General features: G+C 30.8%; 1 protein-coding gene across 1 annotated transcript; it reads right to left on the reverse strand.

Moving 5' to 3' along the window:
• Positions 1-2687: 2687 nt before the first annotated feature.
• LOC123302916 lies at positions 2688-5589 on the reverse strand. The gene is made up of 4 exons (XM_044886011.1): positions 5550-5589; positions 4996-5230; positions 4713-4913; positions 2688-2743 (listed from the first exon to the last, which is right to left on the reverse strand). The coding sequence occupies exons 1-4, from the start codon at positions 5556-5558 to the stop codon at positions 2688-2690; spliced, it is 501 nt and encodes a 166-aa protein (XP_044741946.1). The 5' UTR covers positions 5559-5589.
• Between the last annotated feature and the right edge of the window lie 15482 nt (positions 5590-21071).

Here is a 21071-nt window from a genome sequence, read left to right on the forward strand (position 1 = left end):
GTGCTGACATTATCGACCATAGAAAACAATGTTGGTCTTTATTCTGGACATTGATCACAGCCAATTTATTTTTGATGACTGGTGGTAGTTCACAAAAAGTCCCAGCTGTGATCGGAGAGTACTTATTCATGTGAACTCGAATATTTATGATCATGTCAAGAGCCCAACCGCTATCGCGTTCCTCGAATTCTTCCAATTTTTAATAATAATAATGTTTCCGATATTAATTTCCGTGGATATCGTTTTGAACATTTACCATCCATCATACACGGTGAATTTTGATTAAGAGTTCCACAGGGACCATGTATCATGTTTTTGATAACTACCTCATGCAATCCAGGATCTACTTGTACATTAGGGATTTCAGCTGATATCACTGCATCAACTTCATTTGGCCTTATCTTTTCAACCAACCAAATCAAAATGTGTGCATGTGGCAATCCTCGTTTCTGCCACTCCACAGAATACATCCAGTAGCGTGTCTCACCAAACACATTATGTTTGACGATGAAATCCACTAAAGATTTCAACTTTTGTCTAAAGACTCTGGCTGTAATATCATGACGATCAATGGGTGATTGCCCAGAGAATAACTCCTGCTTGATTTCTATCCATTGCGGATTGCATGTAAATGTGATGAACAAATCTGCTGTACCATAATGACGAACATACGACATGGCATCTTGAGCATATTCGTGCATATGCCGAGGGCTTCCGATATATGTTGTTGGAAGAATAGTCATCCGACCGACATTCTGTGCATTTCCATCAGTATTAATCGCATCTCGAAGGTGAATATACTCTTCAGATCGGAGTTTGGTTTGATTCAACCTGATGAATGTTAATCTCTCCGTTTCAATTTTAACATACATGTCAACAACATATTTGTGATATAATCGCCGACATTTCAATATGTGATTATCTTCATTTTCCCGAATCATTAGGCGGTATGAATAATAGTTCATTGAACTGACTTTTTTGTTGGTTTCAGAACCTGTAAATAGATTTTGTTTTAATAACATTCAAATATAAAATTAAAATACATAAGATAATGACTGAGATATTATCGCCATAGCTAAACTAATATTTTAGTTACCTGTAATGGGATTTATCATTTTTATTGAGAAATCGTAGCCATCTTCACCTTGCCAAAATATAATGGGATATTGCAGTGCATCATATGAGCGGTGTGTTTCCTTTATACGTTGTAATTGATCATTCCGACGATGTAAAACAATATCACGGGATTCCAAGTTTTCTCCAACTACAACGATAGCAACTTCATCAATAGTTGGTGCAATAAAACGTCTTGTATGTTGACCTGCAGGTGTTTTATCTGCTCTGATTACAATTTTGTGATTATCGGATGGCATCAGATCCAGGGCAGTTTTAAACAATATAATCAATTGATTGTGTTGATGAAATAAAGTTTGTAATTGTTCTACAATAGACCTCTTTACTAAATTGTTATGTGCACAACGCAGATCAATTTCTTGTGGTGAATTGCCCATAAAATAAATTTGCAGGAATTTGTTGTCGCTATCTGACACTGGTAACAGTGAACCTGCTCTGTGATATATTTGCCCTTGTATCTGTAAATAAAAAAGAAATATTATGGTGTGGTATAAATTAATGGATTGTCAGTGATCAAACTTAAATAATATTTGATCTTAAAAAGTATATATTTAGTTTTAACAAAAGTGTCACTGAAACTGAATCACCATATAATATGATGACTAAGTGATATATTTCGTAATGATTAAGAAATTGAAGATTAGTGACACATCTTAACTTTGGTGACAGAAAATTTTGTTCGCTAAAATAATTATGAGTAACTGCTATAATACATACCTTGAAAGTTGGCATAAAATTTTCCCGAACTACATTTGTTGCCCCAAATGAAGTCATTTGAAAGCAATTGTTATATTGTTGGATATGTGTCAAAAAGTGTATAGAATCTGTTCCTATTCCTGAAACCAATGAGTACAATGGTTCTGGTGGTGGATCCAATGGTATCAATTTCACTTTACCATTTGCGCAACACAATCCATTGGCTTCGTTTTTGTATTTTAATGCCTTACAGTGTGAGCAAACCGAGTTCATAGAACCAATAACAACACATTGGTAGTTACTGTAGTCAATTGACACATCGTAACTGAAAGCAGCTCGATTCAAACTGGCGCGATTATTAGTTGAATGTCGCGCTCGCGCTTCACGCGTTTGTGATATCCGAATTCTTTCACGTTCATTTCCGTCGTCACGTTCTTGTGCAGTACGATTAGATCGGTAATTAGCTTGGTTTGTAGCATTTCTGGTTCTTCTACCTAAATTGCTTCGTCTTATAGGAGGCATATCAAATATAAATTATTTTTTCACTAATCACGAACTAAACACTAACTAACTAAACACTCTGCACAAAACACGATATACGAATTTGTTTCGTGTATCAGTTGACAAAAGCAAACTCAGTAGACATTAAACTCCTCCAACTATGTATTCTGTGCTCCAACGCACACACGCACATTGTTTTGATAGATATGATCTTTGACGTTAGGAACACACCTACATTGCTTAGACAACAGTGAGTGCTTGTAATTTAATATGAACTTTATACCATAGCAATAAAGCTCAAATTGACTACGTTTGAGTTACAAATCATTTGTATGGGAAAAAGAAAAGGGCTATTTTTAGGGTTTTTCCAGCAATAATTCTAATTTTTCTCGCCGTAAAAACCATCCTTGAACTTCAAAGAACATTTTAAAAAAAGATTTGGCCAAATTGGTCCAGGCGTTGTTGAGTTATGCGCTTACCAACACATTTTGCGATTCATTTTTATATTATAGATATAATGAAAAGTTTTATATCTACTATATAATGAAAAGTTTGTGCTCATTATCCATCATATATTGAGTTATAATTTGAATATTACAACAAATAATAAAATTTTCTCTTGTTTTTCTAAATTCTATAATTTTAAAATTAGCAGATGTATATAAATAATTAAAATCTCTTCTGTAAAATAGAAATACTTATTTAATAAAAATTGATAATGAATTTGACTTGAAAAAAATAAATTTTTTAAAATAATTTGTAATTTTGTCAGTGATTTTTTTTTAATACATCAATATACAGACTATATATTTTAATAATCAGATATAAAAAAATATCTTGATGTTTTCAGTGGTTTTCAGTTTTCAGTTTCAATATCTTGATGGTGCATGAAAGAGGTGCACGCAGCCTTTGAAATTGAGGAGCTGATAAAAATTATCAGCGGATAGGTGGTAAAGCACATAAATGGTATCACAATGGGCTCTATAGCCTAAGTGTGTGTTTCATGGACAGCCAATATAACCTAACCAAACATAACCTAATTTCAATTAATATATATATATATATATATATATATATATATATATATATATAGATATATATAAACTTATTAACTTACGGTGCGGCACGTCTACGGTATATATATATATATATATATATATATATATATATATATATATATATATATATATATATATATATATATATATACCGTAGACGTACCGCACCGTAGCACCGTAGACGAATAGTCTTTGTATGTGGCAATAGGTACAAGATTCCCATTGTGCACTATGGTGGTTGTGAGTCAATATCTCTAAGGGTGTTAAATATACAAGGGTTGAAAAACGCCACCTTTAAAAATATGTAATTATCGTTGGTTTTGAATTATCCGGATCATTAAAGAAATTTCTGGAATCATCTAGATAATTCTACTGCGCCAATGTTTTGATCGTTCACAAATGTTCTAGATAATTCTAGAACAATCTAAAAATTTATTGATCGGTCTGGAATGTTCTCAAATGTACACGTAGATTTTAATCAAATCAGAATGTTCTAAAAAATTCTAAAATGATCTAGAAATTTTTAGATTAATCTGGAATATTCCAGAAAAATTGAGAAACTTCTAAAACGGAATTCAAAGATCTGGTCGATCGAGCATATTTTAAATGTTCGAAAAAATTCTAGATTGATCTCAAATATTTAAGAATGGTCTACAAAGCTCTAAATGCTCTAACATGTATGCCAATTTTCTGATCAATGTAGAATGTTCTAGAAATGTTTCTAATGATCTAAAAGATTCAAAAATGTATGTCAACGATCTAATTCGAAAGGTTTCAAAGATTGTTCTAGAAAATTTTCAAATTATCCTCAAAGATTCCAAAGTGGAAAAAATTAGGAATAATCCAGAAAATTTTGTGAAAAGTGGTGGTGATTCAGATAATTTAGTGAAGACGAAATATGAAACTCATGCTTCAGTTATAAATAGTGTCATTGTAAATTACAGTGTGTAGTACCTTTTCAAGTGAAGAATCAAACGGTTTAACCTGTACGGGTTTTTTTTTAATGCAATGTGAAAAATTAAAATATCGTTAACGATGCCAAAACAAAGAAGTGTATTTTCGCGTTCTCGGATGGTATCGAAAAGGAACAAAATGTCTTACAACTGCACTCTTTAAAATGACCCAGCGAAGCGGGTATTCATAGCTAGTGCTTTTTATATTCGACTTTTAATGCCATTATTAAGAATATTTTGAGTGTATTCAAAATTAATGCATAAATCTAAATATTTTCAGTAGAAAAATTGGAATTCTGTTATTTATACCAATATAGATTAAAATTTACTACTTTACATTAAATACTTTTACAATTTTTTTTTCACTTACCTAGGCTGTTATCGTAATTTATCTTCTCCTTTGGAGCTGACGAACTGGTGTTCATAGCCGCTATTCCACGCAACTCTTTAGTGAAGTTTTTTCTAGAAAAAACTGTTGGCATGGTAACTTGATTATTTTCGTCATCAGTACTTCTAATGTCAGTAGTCTTGAAAGAACGTTTTAAACGTCGTTTTCCTTTTAAGTAACTATCTATTTGACAAATAAAGTGGAATATTATTATCAGTATAGTAAATAACTTGCTTCAAGTATAATAGAAAAACAAATAACTCACTTGCATAAGTAAGAATTTGAACGGAAAACCTCTCCCAGTTTTCATCCGCATCAACTAAATCCTGAGTATATTTGTCTCTTTTGTCATAATCTTCCATCGGCGGATAGTAACAGAGCAACTCACCATTTTCTTCGGTAATCCATTTGGCTGGTATCAGATCTACATCTTTTGCAGAATCTGAACTTCCCAGAAATTCAACCACTGCGTAAATTTTGGTAGCACCAACAGCATTCATTTAATAATATATTCAATGATTACTTAGTTATCGAAAGAAAATTTTTAATTATTTAAAAACTATAAAATATATGTAAATTTAGCTGACATTCATGAAATTTTAGAAGCAAATAAATAATAGATAATTTATGTTAAAAATCATACTTAATTTTAATAAATTAAAAAATAAACAAATGCACATTTAAAATATTAAAAAACTCGAGCATTAGTATGCAGTTTAATTATTTCTATTTGTTAATATTTTATTTGTTGTTAAAATTCTAACTAACGTCGGCTTTATTTACACTTATCGTATCTACACCTATTTATTTTCAACTTACTTTTTTCATCCAATTGTTCCACAAAATAACAAATAGACGAATAACTAATGTGTAGGAACTTAGCAGGGGAATTTTCGAATTTAAAAAAAAGAAAAGTTGTGCTATATTGTGCTAGAGTTGTGCTACAATGTGCCGTCGAGAAAATTCGAAAATTCAAAAAAATAGAGAAATGGCGGCCAAAAATTAAATTTTACCTCAGCAGGGAAATTTTCGAATTTAAAAAAAAGAAAAGTTGTGCTATATTGTGCTAGAGTTGTGCTGCAATGTGCCGTCGAGAAAATTGGAAAATTCGGAAAAATACAGAAATGGGAGCCAAAAATAGTTTTTTTCGTTAGCAGGAACTTAGCAGGGGAATTTTCGAATTTAAAAAAAAGAAAAACTGTGCTAGATTGTGCTAGAGTTGTGCTGCAATGTGCCGTTGAGAAAATTGAAAAATTCGAAAAAATACAGAAATGGCAGCCAAAAATAAAATTTTTGTTTGTATGTATTGTATATAAATATAAATTGATATTGTTCATGTATTATTTTTCTCTGTAGTTGTACACCTATATAACAAATGCCTGTGTGTGTCAATACGTGTACATTGTTAATACAAACATAATTTTAATTGGTTCGCACATACATATGCAATGTATATTTCTTCTATTAGGCAATTTATTATTTACCTTAAATTTATAAATGTATTAACTTTAATTTTAAGTTTAATTAGGAAAATCACATTCTATCAAAATACGATAGTTAAAAGATAGCTCTGATGATATTGTGAAAAATGCTTTAATATTGATTGATGTTTAAGCATAAAATATCTAATTTTTCCGTTTTAGACTTTCAACCCATGTCAAAATGCTTTTCCGGGTAAAATGACCTACCAGAAATCATGTTGAAAAAAAGCTCCTTTATGGTAAAGTTAGTTTCATGTAACTCTAATAGCGTCAGTTTTGTGAGGTACAGGTGAGTACAGTTGATAATATGAATTATACACTTCTTGGTATCTCGCCCTAGCGCTAGAAATTGCCGATGTTGATGGATAATAGATCTTCATAAGTATTCAAAGTTAATTAGACAAAAGTCTTACCGAAATATTTTATCCGCAATTTTTAGCATGGGATTGTAGTCGTTTGATTTATTGAGGATATCTAATTGGAGGTTAATTGGGGTGTATGCTTCGATATATATTTTAAATTGTATATACACAAATATGAATATTAACTTCATGGGAGTCATCGACTTGCGGTATGTTTTTGATTCGGGAAATATCATCATATTTAAGCCATACGTTTCCAGTCCAATAATAGCCAATGTAATGCCCAACAGAATTCACACTAATAGAGCCTTTATACTCAATAACTCCAGCTAGGTTATATTGAGCACCACCTATGGTTACAAATTTTGGAACATTACTTAGGGCTTCTTTTACATTCCTACCAATGTCAACTTCGAAAAATAAATGCGGTCCGTACTTAACATTTTGTAATTGTGATAATTCACAACAGTTTGGGGTATTATATTTACCCATCGATACTGCTTCTTCTAAGGATTTTATTCCATTGGAAAGTAATGGACTATAATTAATGCTTATAAATACGTTAGTTTGGAATGTGCGAGTACCACATTTTGAACATTTACATTCACATGTTCGACTTGGTAGAGAGTAGAACAATTCAGTTATCAAGTTTGCGATGTTGCATTCAGCTTGAAGCGTAATGATATTTTGTGTAATATGGTGGACTAATTGTGAAATATTTAGCAATATTTTTGCACGCTCTTTATAAAATTGTGCGCATAGACCTTTTTTTACCAATGTTTGTATGCATGTATGCATGCCTGCTCTACCTTCTTCTACAATTTTTTGGTAGCTTGGGCTATTGCATGCAGCCATTGCCAAAATCTGACAGACACTATCAAATGCACAAGTATTTTCGACATTGATTAATTTTGATCCATCACGTACAATTTTGCAATTATTACCGTTAAGTATTAAAGGCAAGGAAGTGTATTTCCCAATATTTGATGAATCAAACTGTGGGCATGCTTTTACATATTTAGATTTTTTTGTTGATTTATTTTTATTTCGCCAATTGTGCTGTTCCTTTAATTCCAATATTGCTTCGTTAACATGTTCGTCTTTTAATGTTGTTGATGAAACGGCTCTCGATTTCTGGCTTGGCTCTAAATCGATGTTTTTGGAATATTCATCAGGATATTTTTCTACTTCATTGACATCACTGCCAGAAATTTTTTCATCTGAGCTGCTTAATCGCAATTTGAAGGTTTTCTGGTCTTCAAATTCTTTTTCTTCACTTTCAATTTCAGTCTCTTTTATTTTGTCTCCATGTTCTACATGAATTATATTCGCAGTTTTTATATTTGATTTCGTTAATTCCTTTTTCGAAAATGCGACTGCTTCGGTTTGGCCAGCCATTGCTAATTTTATTTTCCCAGGCAGTGACATCAAATGGGTAGCCACAAATCTGTCTGCGCGTAGTGGGTGTTGTTCATTAATTAATGTTCGATGTTTTAAATAATTAAACTCTGATTCTACAGCTGCTGAAGTTGCGTTAACTGAACCACGGCCAGTAGCTTTTCGCATTATTTCGGAAAAAATTGGAAAATATGGCAACAAAGACGTCAAGTAGCTCGCAAATTTTGGATTATAAAATCCGTTGACATGTCCAAGACCGCTTTTTGCTTCACTTTTAATTTTTTCAAGGCACTTGTCATATAAATTTTTGCTCCATTGCCAAATGTTCGAGTCTTCATTTCCATATGAATTTAAAAGCTCCTGATATTTTGTCGTTTTTTGTAATTTTTGAAAGCCAAGGGAGTTTTCAGTTGGAATTTCAATATCTTTCTCTAGTAAAACATCTTCCTGAGCTGGATAATCCGTTATTTCTTCAACTGGAGTTCCCTTAATTGATGATGTTAAACGAATCCTCGCATTGTCGGATAAGCTGAAACTATCCCCATTACGACTTAAAACAAGCAAAAAAATGTCCTCAGCAACTTTTTCAAACGCATCTAAAGTTTCTTGTTGACGCAATAGAGCAACTGATCTGATCAACATCGATTTTGCACCATATGGAGTTCCACTATAACATTTCCACCTTGATATCATGTTAATAAAATGACAAATATCAAGACGAAGTATACATATAGGTGCATTCTTGATTGTGCCGGTTAAAAATTCAAAACATGATGATAAATATTCTTTTAAACTTGCTTTTTGTGCAAAAACTCTAGCAACACTGCCAAGTAGGGCTTTGTCAAAGTCAGTTACTACTTCTTCAGGCAAAGGAAATGAAGATATCTGCTTGGCTCCTATTCTCAAAAACTCCAAGAGCCATTTAGAAATTGCGTCAGTATGGTGTTCAGCAGAGAGCATTTGGAAAACAGGTACAGTTCTATTATTAGCTTGACATACGGCTTGATAAAGATAAATATGGGGACTATAATCATTAGGTCTTTTAATAGGACGTACTACCGAACCAGTTCCGTCGATATATAATGTGTTATGAAATTTTTTATAGACTGCAAGTTGTTCTCTGGACCAGTAATGCACAAAAAATTCTATAAAGCCGACAGAATGAATTGCTGTCCCGTACTTGGTACCAAATTTCATATTTTCAAAGCTTTCGAAAATGTTATTGGTTTTTATCAATCCAAGCATTTTATCTCTTATTTGCATTTTAGCTTTTCCAAGAACTTGAGAACTGGGTAGGTGCGCTGGTTCATCATCCCCAATACAATCTATCAAACGATCGCCTTCTTTTCGCCTCCAAGTACTAGGTATAAAATTTCCATCAACCATTTCCCTCGCAACTTTTTGTCTACGCTCTCCTTTCAACTGTCTTTTGGTAGAATGTTTTACCGATCGATCAAACTCATAAATAAAGCATTCCATCTTAATTGAATCCTTCTGTTGAGGTAAATTAACGACTTGGCCGACAAAATGAGCTTTACAATCTGGGCAATCCCCAATGACTTTTAGAAACACTCCTGAGTCAGATATTTCATTATATTTAAAATTTATTGCACAAGGTATCTTAACTTCAGCATATATAGCATCATACAATGCATGTGTCCATGCATGCCGCTTTAATCGTCGCAATTCATATTTTCCTTTTCTTTGAAAATTATAAATAATAGATTCAGGGACAATATCGGACCAGAACTCAGTCAAATCAACTTCGAATTCAATGACTGCATCCAACGTGGAGTTCATAGAGTCATTACTAGAGTCGATTTTTTCGGCATTATCAACGATATTTCGGGATTCCAATATCTCCGTCAAAATATCATATCTATTCTCTAAAAGAATTGTATAAATATACTTAGGTTTTTTACGGAAAGAGTCTTCCATAGCTTCAGAAAGTTTTATGTAAACTTCACTTTTTGGAGGTAAAATTTTCCCCTTATCAGAAACTACTTCAAATTTTGATGATTTCAATAATTCTATTAATTGCATTATAAAAAGAGGACGTGGTTTTTCCATGATTATAAATTAAAGATTTAAAAAAAAATACCATACACGTATAAACAAAAAAAAATATTAAAAAAAAAAACAAAAACAAAGCAAAACAAAACAAAAACAAAGCAAAACAAAACAAAAAAACTGAATTCTAAATGAAAATGAAAACTCTCTTTAAAATAATCACAAAAAACTACCAAAACAAATAACAAAAAACCAAAAAAGAAAAACAGGATACTTAATTAAAACGAAAATTGTCTTTAATAAAATCGAATATATCTAAAACATCAACAGAAGAAAATTTTGATTTGTTAATAAAAACAAAGAAGTACAAGTATTGATACGCAAACAGTAAATGAAATTATGTGAACATCAAAAATATATATCAGTTAATATTTTAATAGTAAGCGATGTCTTCATAAGGTACTTTTTTGAATTAGTTGAGACAAAACAAATGTACATTTCAAGGACAGGCACTATTAAGAACCAATAGTCATATATAATATTAAATGTGTTGTATTTGTTATACACAATACATTCATACATGTGATAAACACATACATACAAACAAAAATTTTATTTTTGGCTGCCATTTCTGTATTTTTTCGAATTTTTCAATTTTCTCAACGGCACATTGCAGCACAACTCTAGCACAATCTAGCACAGTTTTTCTTTTTTTTAAATTCGAAAATTCCCCTGCTAAGTTCCTGCTAACGAAAAAAACTATTTTTGGCTCCCATTTCTGTATTTTTCCGAATTTTCCAATTTTCTCGACGGCACATTGCAGCACAACTCTAGCACAATATAGCACAACTTTTCTTTTTTTTAAATTCGAAAATTTCCCTGCTGAGGTAAAATTTAATTTTTGGCCGCCATTTCTCTATTTTTTTGAATTTTCGAATTTTCTCGACGGCACATTGTAGCACAACTCTAGCACAATATAGCACAACTTTTCTTTTTTTTAAATTCGAAAATTCCCCTGCTAAGTTCCTACACATGAATAACTATCAGTTATTTCTTTGTGAATTGTTAATAAAATTAAAATATATTATTATGTATTTAACTATAACCAAATTTCAGAACTCTAAAGTCACAATAATTAACGACTGGTAATCGACACACAACACGTGATACTGAGACAGTAAGAATATTCATAAACCACAAGATATATCACAATCAGGTTATTGTTTTCTTTATCGCGCCTTAAAAACAAAGGACACTAAACACTCTCACTGTTTCATTTATTAGCCGTTGACTGTGTGTTTGTAGACAATAGACATGTATATTTTACATTTGTGTAATGTGTATATACTCCACTATACAAACGCAACTGCTTACACACATGTGCACACATTTTTTCACTTTTTAGTTTTTATTATTTAATTTAGACATGAAGTAAAGATATCGCAATAATTTTGTTATTATTTTTCAGTAAAATGCACTTATTTTTAATTAGATCTGCAGGAAATATCTCTTGTGGATTAGAAAAAGTTTTGCCGGTAAAAACACCGATGTCAGTTGAGGCAGTTGGATACTCAAATAGCGTACAATCATTCATCATTTGACGGCCGAGAATATATATATTTTCAATTTGAGGATTTTTCTGTTTTTTTTTTAACAATAATTTATCAATTTGAATTATTGTGTTATTTTTTAATAATATAATATTATCTGGCTGCGTGGAACTTAAATGGACATTGTTAATAATTGCACTCGCAATGAGCACATATTTTATTTCTTCATGCATAAAAGGTACCGAAACTTCATCGATAAGACATTTTTTAATAATGTTGTTTTTTTTTATTTTTAGTTTTTCTTCGTATTCCAACTCAGATAATCTATTTAAAATTTGCGTTAAAGGTCTGTAAGGTGATTTGACGAGTTTTTTAATTTTTCCAATATAGTTCTCACCCCAAAATGTCGATATTTCGCTCAGAGATAAATTTAAATTCAAAGCATCGTCGGAAAGATGAATTAAATTGTGATAATTTAGGGTTTGTGATTTCTCACCGTACAGCGACGGTAACAAGAAAAAAAATTTTCTTAGTAATTGTTTAGCATAGTCATTATATTTTATCATCAAATCTTTACTATGTAAAATCCTACAGGCCACAAAAATAAGTAAAAAATGTTCATAGCATTGTTTTGATAAAATATCTTTTAGCACAACTGGCCCACAATACAACAACACAAATCGATATTGTGTAGCTTTCCAGTTAGCTAAATGAGTAATATCGAATTTTTTACGTTGAAATTCGAATGGTATGAATGAAGTAAGTGATAAAAAATTTAATCGAAGTCGTTTTATTTCGAATTTTTTTAAACGCGCTTGGCTTTTGCGCAATATCCATGATCCTAATAAATTTTTCATTATACCCAGAAAGAGTAAATGCATTGAATCTAAAACTAAATGATTCACTGGATCGAAGCCTGGCAATTTTGTAAGTATAGACTTCAAGTCGTCTTTATGATGTTCAGGTTGTAGTTTTTTTTTGAAAGATTTTTTGGTGCGAAGCGGACAGTCCATTTCGGGATAAACTCTTCTTTTTTTTCGTTTTTCGCCAACAGAAATTCCTTTTGTCGTACATCGTTCGCATGCATAAAAAGTACCTGCAGCTTTGCAGCATTTAATATAAGTTCTTGCTTTTGAATCTGCGATGATCGCAATCAATCTTAAATCATATTTTTTCCCTTCAATACTGATACCTGATTTAATTAGATTCTTAGATTCTTGGACAAAATCTGTAAGATATTCATTAGCATTAGCCGGCTTAGTGTCCCCACAATAAATTCCAGCAATGAACGGATGGGAAATATATTTATCATTACATACTTTTACAGTGATCGGCCACACTTGAATTTGCGAATTTTTGTAGATCTGCATGCCATCTATATGAACCATTATTTCAATAGTGTCTTCAATAAATATATTAGGAGAAATAATTTTCTTTAGTCCATTTTCAATACCTAAATATTTATACTCGCAATCAGAACCTTTAAGACTTGAAATTGATTGGTTCACATGATGTTGTTTTGTCTGTAGTAATGCCTGGGCTGTTTTGGGTAAGGTTGGATGGCCTTCTTCTCTTAATAAAATTAGTAATTCTGAAATTACATTTAATTGTAAACTATTTAAGTTTTTTAATGCCCACTGTCTAAGTTTATCTTTCAAATTTTTATTTTGGTTTTCATTTTCTTCGATAATACTGTCGCTGTCTGTATCACTATCTGTATCACTGTCTTCATCACTGAATTCACTATTATTATTATCATTATTAATATCATTTTCCTCATCACGACGACACTCAGTTTGACATATTGCACTAATATGACTATCATTATCAGACAAATTTTCAACCAAAAATTTATCGTTTTGTTGTTGGTCACTATTTACAAGCCTTACACTATTTACACTACTATTTGCAAGTTTTTTTAATAGTCGAAATTTTTTTACTCTTTTATACGCTTGAGACATTCTTAATTAAATTACTGTAAACGTTACATATGAATAAATATTGGACTACAAATGGTTTAAAACGCAAATAAAAAATAATTAACAATTTAATTTTAATTTTTTTCGGCCACACCGAAACTCTAGTTTTAACGAACTTTTAGTTGTTTGTTGATTTTAATTTTTAACAGTGAGAAAAGACAGTACATCGTAACTCTGATTTTTTAACGAACTTTTAGTTGTTTGTTGATTTTTAATTTTTAACAATGAGAAAACCAGTACATCGAAAACTGTGGTTTTAACGAACTTTTATATTGTTGTTTGTAGCAGTAATTTAAAAGAATTAAATATTTATTGTTCAGATACTTCAATTATGGTTTTTTATTTGATTTAACACGTGTTAACTGTCTGTATAAGTGAAACTGAGACAGATGCCGAAGTTTCGCTTTCGGTAGAAAATCCAGTTTCGATAGGACACTATCAAATACTATCTAGAATATAAAACGACTTCTAGTAGTTAACCAAGTTTGGCCCGTTATAAATTGCCAACGCTTGACCGAGTGTTAATTGCCAGCCATCGGCCGATCAACCGGCCAGCGATCAACCGAGTATGGCCCATTAACAAACCCCAACAATTGGCCAAGTATTAACAGCCGAACATCGGCCGATAAACGGGATTTTTTCCATTCACGGCGACTTTGTATGGGTCCATCAGTCAGATCACAACCGATACAGTTTTTTGATAAACATGTTTAAATGTGAATATTGTGATCTCATATTTTCTCGGAAATTTAATAAAAATAGACACATCCAGCGTTGTCACACCTCTGATTTCAACAATGCTATTCAAAATATACATAATGATAAAGATTGTTCTATTGCTGAATCTAGTAAAAGAAAACGAACATTGAGCAATTCTTCAAAGAGTTCGTAATCTATCGTTGCTAAAACTTCAAAGTTAAAACCAAATGATGACGAATCATATGATGATATTTCATTTAATGAATCGGAGAGTAGCAATCAAAAGTTACATCTGAAAATGAGTAGTGATAGAAGCAAATTGGATAATTCACAAACTAAACAATACAAGGAATATGAATCAGGTATGAATAGTAAGAGTGTCCTAGAGGTTGATGCAAATATTTCTTATTATAATATTGATCCCAATGTATTAATTGATACATTAAGAAGTCTATATTCTACTGATGTTGGAAAAGAAATACTGTCTATAATTCATCACTTGCAAAAAACAAATATAATTAAATAACAAGTTGATATTAACTTTTAACATAAAATTAGTAATTTCTTATTAAAAATATTTTAGTAATTTCTTATTAAAAATCATTTAGTAATACGTTCTATGAATAATTTTTCTATTAAAAATAAAAGTCTATCAAGATAAAACATTTTTATTATTTTAAAATTATTGGAATTACAAGATATTTTCAAAAAAAAAAAAAAAAATACATCCATCATATTTCCCAATCCCAGGTATTAGTGTAGAAGATGTTTGTGAATCAATATGAATTCTGATTCAAATAATGAATTTACCTTAAATGATGACTTAAAAATGTCAAGTTCATAATTTGATAAGATTCTGGAATAAGTGCAAACATACAAATAGTCAAATCAAACCGATACTGCACGAAATTACTCCGATATTACTTAAAATTGCTCCGATACTGCACCAAATTACTCCGATATTACTTAAAATTGCTCCGATACTGCACCAAATTACTCCGATATTACTTAAAATTTTTCCGATACTGCACCAAATTACTCCGATATTACTTAAAATTGCTCCGATACTGCACCAAATTGCTCCGATATTATCCAAATTGCTCCGGTATTACTACAAATTGCTCCGATATTACCCCCAAATTACTCCGATATTATCCAAATTGCTCTGATATTATCCAAACTGCTCCGATATTATCCAAATTGCTCCGATATTATCCAAATTGCTCCGATATTACTCCAAATTACTCTGATAATACATCAGGGTAAATGTGCTATCTAAAATACATATCAAATTACATCTTCAGATGTTGGAAATGATAATATATCATTAGTCATATACATAGTGATAGGCTTTAATGTTTCGATAACATCTTTCAACAATTTATATTTCGGTTGATCAATAGTTTTAGAATAAATGTATATATTTTCAAAGCTTACACCATGTTTTTCAAAAATAAGTGATAACAAGATATTTGTTTTGCCTCCACCGCTAGGTCCTGCAATCAAAACTCTCAATTGATTTGGAAATAATTTTCCATGTCGCCTTCTTCCAGATTAGTTTTGCTCATCAAAATTCTCAACTTTTAATTTTGATGTTTGCTGCACGGTCTTCATGGTATAAATGTATAAAAGCGCCTCACAACAATCATTTTATATTATTCTCCATTGGTATGCGAGAGTGTATAGATGTTGCGTTATGAGGGAGGAGGTTTGCTTAATAAATTAATTAACAAATTACCATTTGAAGCTCATATTCCTGGTTATCAATATTGTGGGCCTGGTACCAAATTGCAAAAAAAAATAGAGAGAGGTGTTAGCGGCATTAACAAATTTGATAAATTTTGCAAATTTCATGATATTGCCTATGATACGTATACAGATATAAACAAGAGACACGAAGCGGATAAAATTTTAGCAGAACAAGCTTGGAGTAGAGTTAAAAGTAAAGACGCCAACTGGAGGGAAAAAGCTGCTGCCTGGGCTGTTACTAATATTATGAAGGGTAAAGTAAAAACTGGATCCGGTTTAAAAACAAAGAAAAAAACCAATGTTGAAACAAAAAAAGGAGGAAAGTTACTAATTGGTAAAAAGAAAATTGAAAAATCAAAGAAAAAGAGTAAAAGAATTATACCAACTAGAAAAATTGGAGGTGCTCTTCCATTAGCTCTAATCCCTGCAATTGCAGGTGCAGTGACAGCAGTATTAGGTGGTGTTAAAACTGTAAATGATATAAGAAATTCTAAAAAAGCATTAGAAGAAACTATACGTCACAATAAAAAATTGGAAGAATCAGCTGTTAAAGGGCGGGGTTTTTATTTAAGACCATATCAAAAGAAGAAACCTTAAGATTTCTACAGAAATTACCGATTCGAGCATTAACTGATTTAGAATTAGATAGTTTTGGTAAAAAATATATTAAACACTTTAGGAGTGTATACATGCGAAATACCCTACCAAAAAAACCTTTACAAAGAGAATGTGCCATAGTAAATCTTGCTAGTTCATCATCAAGAGGATCTCACTGCATTTGCTTCTTCAAGAAAAACTCTAAAATATATTATTTTGATAGTTATGGAGATGTACCCCCACCACTTGAAATAATAACCTATCTAGGAAAAAATATTCTATATAACTATAACAGTTTTCAAAAAAGCGGAACAATTTGTGGACACCTTTGTCTAGCATTTTTACTATTTATTACAAATACTTAATATGGCCTACACATTATCCTTTAAAGGTAATCAATCTGAATTAAAGCAAAATTTTTTCCCTCCAATTCAGTTAGATGGTAATTATTCTTGCGGATTGGTGAGCTTCATTGCATTCAACACAATCCCAAACATTAGCGATTTCAACAGCCATTTTAAATATGGTAGCACATCATATTATGTGCCTACAGGTACTTACGAAATGGATGCACTTATTAAACTACTTGAAGGAGAATTTCCCTCAATCAAGTTTACCGTAAACTTAAATACATACCAAATTGACATTAAAGGAAAATACACCATTCATTTTGAAGTAGAAAATACAATTGCAAAAGTATTTGGTTTTTCGAAAACAGTATTAAAACCAGATATTAAGCACACATCTGATTTACCAATTGAAATAAGTGTTGTAAACAGAATTCGAATATTATGTAATATTGTGGAAAATGCCTTTTTTCAAGATCAAAAACTTCCAATAATACACGAATCTCCAATAGTGGTAGAAAGTGGTTATCGCATTGTGGACATTCCTAGTGAAATAATATATTTACCTGTAAACACTAGGGAAATAACTCAGTTGATAGTCAACCTTGTAGATTAAGAGAATCGTCCTATAAATTTGAGAGGGGAAGAAATTCTTGTAAAATTACATCTAAGAAAAGATTATTAACTTTAATAATTCTAATAAATATCTAACTTCACCAAAAAAAAATGTATCATTAAGAAAAAGTGGTTAAACGTGAAACACGGCTGTTGAAAGAAAGCATAGATTATTTAAAATCAATTGGATTTTGGAAAAGTTTTAAAACAATGAATAACAACATTTTTAACTTATCAGAGAAGGTGCATTTTGATAATGAAATAACATCAAAAGAGTTGATAAGTTATGCACCCTACAGCGGTAGTAGTTTATCACATGGAAGTAGTATACGAATTGGGATTCAAAATAAGGATGCAATATTATTATTATGCGAATCAGATCTTCTAATAGAAGGAACTATTAAAAAAGCAGATGGTACAAACATTACTTCAGCACTCATAAACAATGGAATTGCCCACCTATTTGAAGTTATATCTTATAAAATGAATGAACAAGTAATTTGTACAGTATACAACCCTGGTGTTGCTTCAACATTAACTGGCTTAGCCTTGCTTGCATCGGATCAGGTTAGGGGTTTATCAAATGCTTCATGGATTTATGATGGTCAATTGGATGGAACAAAGTTAAATTCAACAAAAGATGGTCAATTTCTGTTTACTATACCTCTGTCTCTACTACTCTCATTTTTTGCTACATATAAGAAAATTATAACCAACACCAAGCATGAGCTTGTTCTCGTGCGGTCACGTAATGATGCAAATAGTGTGAAAAGTGATTTGGAAATAAATATTGATATTACAAAAATAGTGTGGAGAGTACCCACAATTCATCTTAATGATGTTGCAAGATTACACTTGTTGGATTTAATAAAGCGCAATGTAACAGTTGATGTGGTCTTCCGAAGCTATGATTTAGTTACATACCCCACTCTACCAACAACACATAAGCATTCGTGGATGGTGAAATCAACAAATAATCTTAATGCTCCACGTTATGTTATTTTTGCTATGCAGACTGATAGGATAGATGATTTTACGAAAAATAATCAAATATTCGATTTTAACGATCTAACTTCTATTCGCCTATTTCTTAATGAGCGTCAGTTTCCCGCTCAAGATGTTTTTTTCCAAAATTCAGGAGGATTTGCAACACCTTACGATATGTATCTCAGATTTAAATCATCTTACAATAACCAAGAAAAATCTTATGAGAAACCGTTATTTGATATCAAAGATTTTATGAGATATACGCCTATTGTATGCATTGATTGTTCACGACAAAATGAAATTATTACAACAAACTCTGTGGATATTCGCATTGATTTTGAATGCAAGAAACCAATACCTGCTAAAACAACTGCTTATGTGTTATTAATTTCTGATTCACTTTTCGAATTTAAAATGCAGACAGGAGATATTAAGAGAATAATATTAATAGTTTGTTATATAGTTACAAACTATCATTTTTACAATGAGCATGCATAAGTTTGGTTATCGCAAGCTAGATGGAAAATCTGATAAAAAATTTTTGGGGTTAAGCACTCGAATGAATGATATAAAAATGGAAATTGATAGACATAAAGCAAATATCAAAGAACTAGATAAGAATGTGAAGGAGCAATTTGAAGAAGAAAGAAAAAACATCAAAGATCTAAAATATCAATTAAATAATGAGCGAGATAGTATCCTTTCAACTTTAAGTAAATTGATTGGGAATGTGAAGGGAAGCATTTTTAAAACAATAAGTGAAATAAATGGAAATATGCAGAAAGATTTACTTAGAGAGAAAAGTATCCTCTTGAAATCCATGAAAGAATTGAAAGATCTTGTATCTCATTCAAAAGATGTCGAATCGTTAAATACTAATATAAGCAATTTACAAACAAGAGAGATTGATGTCCTAAAGAGTCGTGTAACTATTTTACAAAAAAAGTGTATAAATTTAGTAAATAAACAATTAAAAATCTTCAAGAACTACAAAAAATAGCTGCTAAAGATTTCTCAGAAAAAAACAGAAAACTGCATGAAGAAGTGTCTGGTATAGCTTTACTAAACAAGTTGAAAGTTATTCCATAATAAAAAAACTTTTAGTTTATAATAATTTTATTTGTTAACATTTTTTACATAAATACTTGTATACATTTTATTAATTAATAAAAATTTTTTTTAACAATTTTTTTTAACAATTTTTTTTTTAATAAAACCTTATTCATCCTCAATCCCACTATCACTGCTATATTCCAGATTTATGAGTGGTATAGTTGTAAACAATTTGCGTTTTCTATTGATGGTGTGTTCTTTCTTATTGTTTGAAAACAGTTTCTCAACACGGTATTTCTCATAAAATAACAATGGGCGTCTTTCTATGGGTTCTAAGAGTAACATATCATCATCATTATCTTCTGGATATGAAAAGTGATATAGTGATAACAATTTTTCCAAATCTCGTTCTTCTATTGTTTTTAATGTGGGGTTATATTTTTTAATCAAATTGCAATAATATTTAAACGTTCCATTGGTTCGTAATGTTGAAATAAATATGGATGATGGTATAAAACATAGGCATACATTGTATCGAAATTACGGAGTTTTTCCAATATTATAACAAATTCTCTCTCATATTCTTGAAATTTTCTAGCGCTTTCATCAATTCCTTTAAAAAAAATGTATTTTAAAAATATGAAGGTAATATTACATTTACACAAATCTTACATTTTTAAGGAAGTAATAGCACTCATTTTAAGTAGCCTCACAACTTTAATTTCAAAGCATGAGATGGTGCTAATAATAAGTAATATGTCTCGCTTATATAGTAGATATTTATCCATATATGATTGACTTCATTTACATATACTTCAATAGATGGTGGGAGTGATTTCATGTTCACTATATATTTACATCTTTTTAATTCAAAAATTATTAATTAGTAACCATCGCGAAACTGTAAAACGTTAACAATGGCTCAGAAGCAGGTTGATCAATATTATCTAAATATGAAAAAAGATGTATTATTAAAATCTTTAATTCAGTTGAATAAATGTGAAACAAAATTTATTATTATTGGAATTTCACCTTTTGATTTATCAAATATAATGCAAATTAAAACACATCGTGGTCAATTTATAAATTTTACTAAATCGCAATGGATACAACTCTTAAATAATCAACAAATTATTTTGAATTATAGAAATAATATAAATAACTTTCTGGTGGATATTGTAATTGGTGATGTTACTATTTCTGCTCATGATTGTTATAACAAGAAAGTAATTAAGTTTTCATCGAGTAATTCTACTATCTTTCTGGGTGATGAAACAGTTAAAAAAATGTTTAAGGTAGAAAAAATTATTGACATTCAATTTTCAATATTGGAATCATTAAATATTCCTGGTTATATGCAAATGGTGAGAAACAAATTCCTGGCGGAGGAAAACTCACAAGCACAATTTGGGAATTGGCGTCCAAATATTTCATCAGTGATTGAACAAGAAAAAAATCTACTATTGAAGAAATTTTTATTGGAATTGTTAATGGAATATCCTGAGATTATAGAA

The sequence above is a fragment of the Chrysoperla carnea genome, chromosome X (assembly GCF_905475395.1).
Source record: "Chrysoperla carnea chromosome X, inChrCarn1.1, whole genome shotgun sequence".
NCBI classification, from domain to species: domain Eukaryota; kingdom Metazoa; phylum Arthropoda; class Insecta; order Neuroptera; family Chrysopidae; genus Chrysoperla; species Chrysoperla carnea.